Source organism: Oncorhynchus masou, chromosome 10 (assembly GCF_036934945.1).
Source record: "Oncorhynchus masou masou isolate Uvic2021 chromosome 10, UVic_Omas_1.1, whole genome shotgun sequence".
Taxonomy (NCBI): domain Eukaryota; kingdom Metazoa; phylum Chordata; class Actinopteri; order Salmoniformes; family Salmonidae; genus Oncorhynchus; species Oncorhynchus masou.
The window spans coordinates 20,424,244-20,435,742 of record NC_088221.1 but is presented as its reverse complement, the minus strand read 5'-3'; the positions used below and the strand labels follow the sequence as shown (position 1 = coordinate 20,435,742).

Genomic DNA, 11,499 nt, shown 5'->3' with positions numbered 1-11,499 from the left:
GCACACAGTAACCATTTGTTATACTACACCTCCCCCTGTTGGTTCAATTCGAACATTACAACAGATCAACAGAATGGAAAAAATATGGTCAGTAAACTAGACAAAATATGGTATTTCTGGCAGTTTTTAATGTTCATTTGATATGTTGACTGTTTAAGAAATTGTAATTATGCACTGTCATGAATAATAATAACGAACCAGGTGTAAATTGCCTTAAATGCATACAGAATAACATCATTTTGTTATGCATAACATGATTTCATAAACATAACTTCACAAGAAGCTTTTTTGAATACATGATAGAAGTGTAAATTATATGGCACAATAAGCATGGACAGGAGAGGAGTAACACCGTTGAACACATATAAACCACTAGAGAAGCTAATTCTTTTTCAGTGAGTAATGTGAAACACAATCTTACATGTTTTACCGTCAGATTGGGTTTTCTGTACGTAACATGGACTGAGACCAGAAGAAATCACATGGTCCGTGTGCTAGTACTGTATGGTCTTTGTGAGTACGTAATAACGTTAAGACAAACCGAGTAGTTGGCCATTAGAAAAACTAATTTAGCTCCCAAACATCCAACAGCCTTGAGTACATTTCTTAATAGACACCAACATAATGCAAACAAATGTATAATAAAAACAGAGACCATACCGGCAGATATCAACTTCTCAACATCTGACAGCTATAACCCTTGCCACTGTGTCAATGACAGCAATAGCATTATTTTGAATACAACAACATCTACAAAATTTAGCATTTATTCCATTACAATATTATTTGTATATCATTTCATACACAAACAAGCACATTTCTGAATAGATGTGGTAAAGAGGTCAATGGAACGCAGACCTTGGGGGAAAGAAGGATGCCGGATTGGCGCACATTCAACAAGTCTGATCTAACAAAGTGAATATTTGTGGACAGGCCCACAATGTGGCTACTTAAATTTGATTTTGATATATTTGCCAGTTTTCGCAGAATAACATTTAAAAGTTGTTTATTTTCAGGTTAAGAAGAAGTGACTGCTAAATGCTAACTCCTGTTCGTATAAGCGCATAGCTAGCATATAGAAATCGGTCATGGTAGTCAGTCGTTTTTAACTGTAATGCAGTTGATTGGTGTTGACATGAACATGTATTGGGGTTGACATCCATACACGCATTATACTCAACATACCGTAGTGTGGAATACACATATAAACAATAGCCTAAATGTAGGATCATTTTGCTGGGGGGCAATGAAGAGACTCAGGATCTTTTCCCCCATGCATTTCCATGGCATTTCCATGTTTGTGTCGAGTTCCATTGACCTCTTTACCGCATCTATGATGTACAATAAATTATGACAATCACAATAGGCCAACAACACCACAGGCCAAGCCGCTCTGATGTCATAATACATAGCATGTCCATTCTGATGTCACAGGCTGATGATGTCACAGGCCAGGTTATAGCAAGGACTGACAGTTTGTCCATTGTGATGTCACAGAGTCAGGCATTCTGATGACATCACAGGGATGAGTCATTGTGAGGTCATAATGGGAGGCTAGACAGACTCCTCCTCTGATTCACTGTCTGTGTTTGGCTTGGTCAGCCTCTCCAGCTCCTCCCCATCCTACACAAACACAAAGGAAGCATGGTGGAGATTAGAGAGGAATAACACCAGAAAGATGAACGTCTTTCGACACCCAGCATTTACCTGCTGGGTGTCGATGAACAACGGCGATTAAAAACCATGTAGAATCTAGGGAAGGGCATTTTATATTATTTCACTATTCAAATAATATCAGGATATTTTGGGGAATATCCAGACAATTATGGATGACTCTCTTGATCAATTAGAATGAAGCAAATGCAGAGGTAAAACAACAGAAAGCTGTTTTTCTCCGTAGTTTGGGGTTCAAAACAACAGTAAAAGAGACAATAGAACTGATTGTCTTACAAAAAGGTTCTGGTGAGTGTTTTGCATTGATCTGTGTCAGTTCTTCTGGAAACTCTTAGGGCCTCGCCAGTAATTGCTATTTGAAGTGGCGAAAAGTGGCAACGCACAGTTATAAGAACAATATTCAAAAGTTTATTTTATTAAGTATTTAAAATGTCATGGTATATCCTTTACAATAAATAAAACATGTAAATGAACACTCACTCAAGTAATCGAATGCTAACGTATGTTCAGATATCCTGATATTCGATTAAATTGTGCCCATCCTTAATAGAATCGACAGGAAATTAACGGCCAGAGGCAGTGTTCTGCAGTCAGGGGCGATAGGACAGCCACACACTGTTTTTAAGTACCCTAACCGTCCGTTACTCTGGTGTGCTTCCCCTCTTATGGGGGATTCTCCCAACACAGTCTATGTAATGTCACTATCTTTTCACATTTCTGACTGCGTTTACCTAATAGCCATTTCCACACTAAGAATTTGAGGAAGGTTTGCTGATCCTAGATTTATGTCTACAGGCAACTTCCACACAGAGCCTCCAAAGACCGACAACCTCCTACTTATCATCATACTCTAACCAACCTAATTTAATACATCTATGTACCTACTGTAATGCAGTTACCCAGGGCTAAGGCTGTGGTGGGAATCTAAACTCTGTTCATTACACAGAATCACATTGGTTTCCCCACAGTCTAAATCATTATTACATACAAATGAGAATCATGGTTGCCCTCAGTGTGCATGTGTGTTTGCCTGTGTCACACTGTATATGTGTGAGAGTGGGTTCTGTCTGTCTGTACACACACACACACACACACACACACACACACACACACACACACACACACACACACACACACACACACACACACACACACACACACACACACACACACAACCGGTCAAAAGTTGTAGAACACCTACCCATTCATGGGTTTTTCTTTATTTTTACTATTTTCTACATTGTAGAACAATAGTGAAGACACCAAAACTATGAATTAACCCATATGGAATCATGTAGTAAGCAAAAAAGTTTTAAAGAAATAAAAATATATTTGAGATTCTTCAAAGTAGCCACCCTTTGCCTTGATGACAGCTTTGCACACTCTTGGCATTCTCTCAGCTTCATGAGGTAGTCACCTGAAATGCATTTCAAAAAACAGGTGTGCCTTGTTAAAAGTTCATTTGTGGAATTTCTTTCCTTCTTAATGCATTTGAGTCAATCAGTTGTGTTGTGACAAGGTAGAGGGGGTATACAGAAGACAGCCCTATTTGGTAAAATATCAAGTCCATACTATGGCAAGAACAACTCAAATAATCAAAAAGAAACAACAGTCCATTATTATTTTTAGACATGAAGGTCAGTCATTACGGAACATTTCAAAAACTTGAAAGTTTCTTCAAGTGCAGTCTTAAAAACTATCAAGCTATGTTGATACTGGAAAGGAAAGGAAGACCCAGAGTTACCTCTGCTGCAGAGGATAAGTTCATTAGAGTTACCAGCCTCAGAATTTGTAGCCCAAATAAATGTTTCACAGAGCTCAAGTGTCAGACACATCTCAACATTAACTGTTCAGAGGAGACTGTGTGAATCAGGCCTTCATGGTCGAATTGCTGCAAGGACACCACTAGTAACAGGACACCAATAAGAAGAAGAGACTTGCCTGGGCCAACAAACGCGAGCAATAAACATTAGACTGGTGGAAATTTGTCCAAAAGCCATGTTTTTGTGAGACGCGGTGTGGGTGAATTATCGGATTATCGGATTATCTCCGCATGTGTATTTCTCGCCATAAAGCATGGAGGAGGTGGTGTGATGGTGTGGGGGTGCTTTGCTGGTGACACTGTCAGTGATTTATTTATTTAGAAGGCACACTTAACCAGCATGGCTACCACAGCATTCTGCAGCGATACGCCATCCCATCTTATTTGCGCTTCGTGGTACTATAATTTGTTTTTCAACAGGACAATGACCCAACACACCGCCAGGCTGTGTAGAGGTTGTTTTACCAAGAAGAAGAGTGATGGAGTGCTGCATCAGATGATCTGGCCTCCACAATCCTCTGACCTCAAACAAATTGAGATGGTTTGGGATGAGTCAGACCGCAGAGGGAACGAAAAGCAGCCAACAAGTGCTCAGCATATGTGGGAACTCCAAGACTGTTGGAAAAGCATTCCAGGTGAAGCTGGTTGAGAGAATGCCAAGATTGTGCAAAGATGAATCTCAAGTATAAAATATATTTTGATTTATTTAACACTTTGTTTACTACATGATCCATATGTGTTACTTCATAGTTTTGATGTCTTCACTATTTCTATAATGTAGAAAACAGTCAAAATAAAGACAAACCCTTGAATGAGTGCATTAGGAAAGTATTCAGACCCCTTGACGTTTTCCACATTTTGATAGGTTATAGGCTTATTCTGAAATTGATTTTAAAAAATGTAAAAATCCTCATCAATCCACACACACAACCCCGTAATGACAAAGCAAAAACAGGTTTTTGAAATTCCTTATTCACATAAGTATTTAGACCCTCAAGATTGAGCTCAGGTGCATCCCGTTTCCATTGATCATCCTTGAGATGTTTCTACAACTTGGAGTCCACCTGTGGTAAATTCAATTGATTGGACATGATTTGGAAAGGCACACACCTGTCTATATAAAGTCCTACAGTTGACAGTGCATGTCAGAGCAAAAACCAAGCCATGAGGTCGAAGGAATTGTCCGTAGAGCTTTGAGACAGGATTGTGTCGTGGCACAGATCTGGGGAAGGGTACCAAAAAAATGTCTGCAGCATTGAAGGACCCCAAGAACACAGTGGCCTCCATCATTCTTAAATGGAAGAAGTTTGGAACCACCAAGACTCTTCCTACAGCTGGCCGCCCGGCCAAACTGAGTAATTGGGGGAAAAGGGCCTTGGTCAGGGAGGTGACCAAGAACCCGATGGTCATTCTGACAGAGCTCCAGAGTTCCTCTGTGGAGATGGGAGAACCTTCCAGAAGGACAACCATCTCTGCAGCACTCCACCAATCAGGCCTTTATGGTAGTGTCCAGATGGAAGCGAATCCTCAGTAAAAGACACATGACAGCCATGAGAAACAAGATTCTCTGGTCTGATGAAACCAAGATTGAACTGAATGCCAAGTGTCACGTCTGGAGAAAACCTGGCACCATCCCTACGGTGAATCATGGTGGTGGCAGCATCATACTGTGTTTTTTTTTTCAGCGGCAGAGACTGAGACTAGTCAAGATCGAGGGAAAGATGAATGGAGCAAAGTACAGAGAGATCCTTGATGAAAACTTGCTCCAGAGCACTCAGGACCTCAGACTGGGGTGAAGGTTCACCTTCCAACAGGACAATGACCCTAAGCACACAGCCAAGACAACGCAGGAGTGGCTTCGGGACAAGTCTTTGAACGTCCTTGAGTGGCCCAGCCAGAGCACGGACTTGAACCCGATCAAATATGTCTGGAGAGACCTAAAAATAGCTGTGAGGCGACGCTCCCCATCCAACATGACAGAGATTGAGAGGATCTGCAGAGAAGAATGGGAGAAACTCCCTAAATTCAGCCTTGAGGCTGTAATTGCTGCCAAAGGTGCTTCAACAAAGTACTGATTATATGGTCTGAATTCTTATGTAAATACCTTATCAGTGTTTTTAATACATTTGGAAATATGTCTAAAAACCTGTTTTTGCTTTGTCATTATGGGGTAGTGTGTGTAGATTGATGAAGGGAAAAAAAGGGGCCCTCACCCCTCGCGACCTCTGCAGCACCTCTCCGTTAATGACGCGCAGCTTCTCGCGCTGCAGGACGTACTCAGGGTCTTTGGGCCGGCTAGCGTTGTAGACAAAGATGGCGAGCAGCACCACGGGCGCCTGCAGGAAGAAGTCCAGCGAGGGGTGGAAGTCAAAGAGGAAGAGGGACAGGGCCGTGACCAGGACTGTAGTGATCTGGCCTGTCAGCACGTGGAACATGTTGTCTCTGAACTTCAGGATGAACGCCACCGACAGGCCCAGGGCAGCTTGGGATAAAACATTTGATATATTAATAATGTACATACTGATAATGATGGATCAATAATAATACATTTATAATAATCAACCTCAGGATGAACGCCACTGACAGGCCCAGGGAAGCTACTGATACATTTCGTAATGTATTAATAATAATGTTTATATTGATAATAATGCATTCCTAATAAATCAGCCTTAGGATGAACGCCACCGACAGACCCTAGCTGTCAGGAATAACGGATCAATATATTAGTAATGAATAGTGAATCAATAATAATGCATTAACCATATGCACAGTACATACTGTACCTATTCATGCTAATGAATGAACCAGTACTTTACATTGTATGGGGTTAATTCAACAACAGTAGCACCAGTGTGTACGTGTGTCCTACCAGTGACCAGCACCAGTCCCAGTGAGTAGACGTTGTGACCGTAAAGGAGGCCACAACGGACGGTTAGGCCCCTCGCCTCGCCCCCGAGACCCAGAGTCAGACCGTTGAACAGCATGCCAAACATGTACCTGCAACCACATACACTGATTTTTAGACAGATGGGGTGTGGGTGTTTGTGTGTAGTTCGGTGGTTATTGGGATGTTTGATAGCTGTGTGAATATGTGCGTGTGTGTCATATGTCTGCATTCATGCATGTGTGTGTGTGTGTGTGTGTGCCAACATTCACATGAGTTCTTACAGTTTGCTGTTCTGGATGAAGATGCTCTCTTGGAGTTGGTCTCCCTCCTTAAGGATCTTCTCATTGTAGATGTTGGCCATGGAGGAGATAAAACACTGGAGCACCAGGAGGATGTGACCCATGCCCAGAGAGCGCAGGGTCCCCATCAGCCTCCCCCGCCACACCTCAGCCTGTCCCGGCAGCACTGAGCTCCATGTGCTGGAGTTACTGGGAGGGAGGGAGGGAGGGAGGGAGGGAGGGAGGGAGGGAGGGAGGGAGGGAGGGAGGGAGGGAGGGAGGGAGGGAGGGAGGGAGGGAGGGAGGGAGGGAGGGGAGACAGCAGGAACACTTACTTAGACTGACTTATTGACAGGGTTAGGAGACTTGTGGTGTCATGCAGGATGTGTGAAGATGTCCTAATACAGACACTGTACAGAGGAGTGCTGAATTCCACATTGACTGCCTCCCTTCCTCCTTCCCTCCCATCCATCCATCGCTCTGACAACCTGTCGTTCCTTCGTTGCTCCTCTAGCTGTGTGTAGAGCAGGCAGCTGTTGGTGGGTGGGGAGAGGGGGCTGGGGTGGAGGCCCGGCATCGCTATGGCCCGTTGGCTTCCTCCCGACCCCGTCGTCAAGGAGACAATGGACAGGAAGAGGATGACCAGGGAGGCCCACTGCACCCAGGACAGGTGTCTCCTAGGGGAGAGGAGGGGAATAGCAGCGGTCAGAGTTGAACCCTTTGACATAGGCTGACCCTAAATGCTGATCTGAAATCAGTTTACGATTTTTCCTCAATAATGGTTAAAGCTGTTATTGTTTTTGTTAATGAAACGGAAGAGAGGTGCATCCAATATTGTGGTAAAAAAAATATATATATATATATATATATATATATATATATATGTTGTTTAAAATAACTTTTGTTGTTGTAATATCGCAAACGGTGGTGACAGTTTCACAAAGTACAGATTCCAGCTTTAAAAAGGACCAGTGCAGTCAAAAACATGATTTTCCTGTAATACTGTGAAAATGACGATAATGCCCTTTAAGTGTAATTTTTTTAATTAACTAGTCAAGTCAGTTAAAAACAAATTCTTATTTACAATGACGGCCTACCCCGTCCAAACCTTAACCCGGACGACACTGGGCCAATTCTGCGCCGCCCTATGGGACTCCCAATAACGGCTAGTTAACGCTCCCGAGTGGTGCAGCGGTCTAAGGCACTGCATCTCGGCGCTAAAGGCATCACTACAGACCCTGTTTCGATTCCAGGCTCTGTAGTGATGCCTTTAGCGCCGAGATGCAGTGCCTTAGACCGCTGCACCACTCGGGAGCGCTACTAAGATCTGTTTGAAAAGCGCCTGAAATTTCAGCCAGTTGTGGTGGGATGTAGTTTTGAACTATCTAGTGACATCATCAGGTGGTAAATTAGTTAATAGACCAATAACAAAGAGTACCAAACCTCTCTGCCAATAACAGCTAGGTTCCCCCTCACCACTCACACACAGTCCTAGTTAAATTGCTCCTTGCTAAGAAGCCATTTTTGTTTCTTTTTGACCATTTTAATAGAAAACAATCACAGTAAGGTACTTAATTGTTACCCAAGAAATGATTTAATATTGAGCTAAAAACAGATGCATTGGTTAGGGTTGTGTCAGTGTAAGCTGATCCTAGATCATTAGTTAGGGGGAAACTTTTACCTCGAGTGCCACTATCAGCTATGTAAACAAACATATAGGTCCAGTACAGAACACTATGTCCAGAACAAAACTGTGACTTACTTCAGCACAACTCTGAACAGGATAGCTGTGGTCAGGATAACAACATTGGAGAACAACACTGCCATGGCCTGTGGGGGAAAGGAATCAGAGACAACCAAGGCTTTAACATTAGCATTTAAAACACTGCAGTGTGTTATTATTAAACTCACAGGCTGTAGGTAGGTCATGACGTAGAAGATGATGAGGTTATCCAGAAAGTAAAGGAAGGCGGGGACGGACCACTTCATGAAACTCAGGAAGGCAGAGCCCGAGGAGCAGCCCAGCTCTCGACATGAACGACCGTCTGGAATACATACACTTTTATCTCACCTTCTCTCAGTTACATTCTTGCTCGACAACAACAACTCTAAACATTCTGAATTGTGACATTGGACAAGATGGCGCCCTCTCCCTCAGTGCCCATCTCTTACCTCTGACCATGACCCTCAGAGACATGCCAAGACAAAAGAGCAGCTTGAGCCCCTCTGCCAGTAGGTTGACAGACGCAGGGAGGAAGTCATACTTGTTCTCTATTGGTCAAAGAAGAGAAAAAACAGTTACACAAGACCATCGATTCAAACTGAAGTCCATGAATGATAATGTAGTACTAACGTGTGTTGGCAGAGAACTTGAGCAGCAGGATGCGAGAGGTGCCCAGGGTGACGAAGCCCAAGCCCAGAGCCAGAGTGTACGCGGAGGAGCGGGAGCAGAGCCTGGGACACAGTCTGGAGCACAGCCGGCAGCACGCCATGGTGTGGGCTCACACACACGCAGGGCTCCTGGCTCACTGAAACACACACAACAAAACCACTGTGAGCTGGTATATGAATGCAGGCCAAGAGCTGACATGTAGGCAGAGCACTCAGAGGAGGGAAAATAAGAAGGGAAAATAACAGTAAGAACAGAGAAATCAAATACAACAACAGTAAGCTAAGCCTTCAGTGTCCGCAGCACACACCCCAGTTCTGAGAGAAACTGTTCACAGCCTAATCCACCCTACTCGAACCCTGCTAGTTTCACATCACTCTCCATACAGTTGACTACAGCAGTACAATTATGCCCAGATAGTAGCCACATTTAACTCCTTCCACTTCCACAACATCCCAAACAGGTCTAACTATTCTGCTCCTCTCTAAAAGCCACAGGACATGACCTAGGCTATATACAGTAACTAGTTTTGTCCTTAAAGTAGCCACGGTTATCACCTCTTCGCAGAATCTTCCTGTTTGTCAAGCTGATTAGAAGCATGTGAGAGCCAGACAGGGCCAAACACAAGAGACACACACAGAGGGTTTTCTTCCCGAGTATAGTTACACAGTTCAACTGCAGTTATTATTACATTATCTGAAATGGTTGCTAAAGTCATGTTTACCAAAACAAACAAATGAACAAAAGGTCACATTGTGGCTATTTTAAATTATGAATAGAGGTCATGCTACATTTTCATTAAAACACCCTGTTATAGGACAAGTTGTATTTGAAGACTAATGTGTGCATGGCATGTTTGCATATAGCCAAATGCAAAGGCAATATGTAATGGCAATAGGCTTACTGTACTTTAGGACAACATGTTAAATGCAGGCAGTACTATACTAGCTAATGCAGGTGCATGGGCAAGTCATCAAACGCCTATCACAAACTAAAAGGGATAGTTAGCTAGCCTAGTCATACATACAAGTCATACATTTATCAAGCTGTATTTTGATTCACATAAACTGTCACCACAATAGAAATTAACTAGATACGTTAGTTAGTTAGCTTCCTCCAGCTGCTTGATTGCTTGGTGGTGTCTCAAGAATGTAAACAACGCACACAGCACTGCCACTATGTCACTCCCTCGAAAATGTCCACAAAAACTAACGTTTCTCTATGAAGAGTAGGCTACGAAATCCTGCTGTTAAAATTCAACCAAAAGCAAGAGCTTGTACTTAGCTACTAGAAATCGTACATTTTCTACAGCTTTCTGTCTACACATTGTAGACAGTGAAACTGCTTTGGGTTTGCTTCCTGGTAGCCTTGGACGCGCGCAAGCGCAATGGGTATGAAACGGGGATTGGCGACGTCATGTTTTAACGTATTTAGAAGATGCGCGATTCAGAAATCACTCGCCATGTCCTGGCTGCTAAAATTTTAATAGTTCACCTATTTTTAGTTTATGTGATAAAATAAGCAAGTATAGTGTAGAGAATCATTGTATAATCCAAACCGATGGCAAATATATTTTCCGTAACCAAAAATATAGTATTTTCAGTTGTTTAACGCTGGTGTACAAAACCATAAGTTAAATACGCAAAACCGAATTTTAAAAACGGGAGGGATAGAAATACCGCACATAGAACAGATCTACCGCTTTTAGTACTTGCTTTCAACGATAATGACATATCTATAACTACATTTATATGAATTTTGTTTGGTCACCCAAGAAGGTATGTATTGCAGCTTAATTGCATACTATGATTGGTATACTGAATTAAAATTCAGATTTATGCCTGTGATTATGCAAGCCCTTGTTAACACTGTGTTGTTTAGTAGGTCCCACTGTCTAGCAAGAAACAAAAATAGTTATACAAAGGTATGAGTGCAAGTTTGCCATTGTCTTTCCTTTTGTTAAAAAATATATGACTGATTATTCAACTTTAGTAAGTTCTGTATACTCATTGCATAGGAATTTGTGCAGGTAGTAACACAGGCTCAGGTATAACACAGGTATGACAACTGGAGGAGAAATCGCAGGTTGCCTTTTAGTTGAATTTTGACCTGGTTCCCTACACTTGCCATTCTTCCCTTTTTCTCCAACCATTGTTGTGCATGGGCTATTGCTGAACTATCTTGTCCCGGGTGATGAATGAACAGGTCCAGGCTTATCATGGAAACTTTTTGGGAAAGCATCTGTGGGACACCCATGGTGCACAGTAAGGAATGAAATATTATCTTAAAGTCTGAGGTCTGGAACAGTTCTGAATAAATATCAAAACAAGAGCGTCATCTCCAGTGCGTAGTAACATGTGTGAAGGAAATTGCTTCGCTCGGAGTGACTAACAGTAAATCATGTGGTTTCAATTAACAAGATTGAAAAAATACGTTGGAACACTGCGCA

At 42.5% G+C, this 11,499-nt stretch overlaps 1 protein-coding gene across 5 annotated transcripts; it reads right to left on the bottom strand.

The window, feature by feature from the left end:
- Nucleotides 1-106: 106 nt before the first annotated feature.
- On the bottom strand, nucleotides 107-10,430 carry slc35a5 (solute carrier family 35 member A5). Of its 5 annotated transcripts, none has more exons than XM_064976152.1 (10): nucleotides 10,351-10,430; nucleotides 9,015-9,189; nucleotides 8,834-8,932; nucleotides 8,573-8,706; nucleotides 8,424-8,491; nucleotides 7,078-7,338; nucleotides 6,665-6,871; nucleotides 6,366-6,493; nucleotides 5,710-5,978; nucleotides 107-1,623 (listed from the first exon to the last, which is right to left on the bottom strand). In XM_064976152.1, the coding sequence occupies exons 2-10, from the start codon at nucleotides 9,151-9,153 to the stop codon at nucleotides 1,555-1,557; spliced, it is 1,374 nt and encodes a 457-aa protein (XP_064832224.1). In that variant the 5' UTR covers nucleotides 9,154-9,189; nucleotides 10,351-10,430; the 3' UTR covers nucleotides 107-1,554. The 5 variants fall into 5 exon arrangements, with proteins under 5 accessions (XP_064832224.1, XP_064832228.1, XP_064832226.1 ...); XM_064976156.1 differs by having other exon boundaries at nucleotides 7,150-7,338; XM_064976154.1 differs by lacking the exon at nucleotides 10,351-10,430 and adding an exon at nucleotides 9,608-9,760.
- Between the last annotated feature and the right edge of the window lie 1,069 nt (nucleotides 10,431-11,499).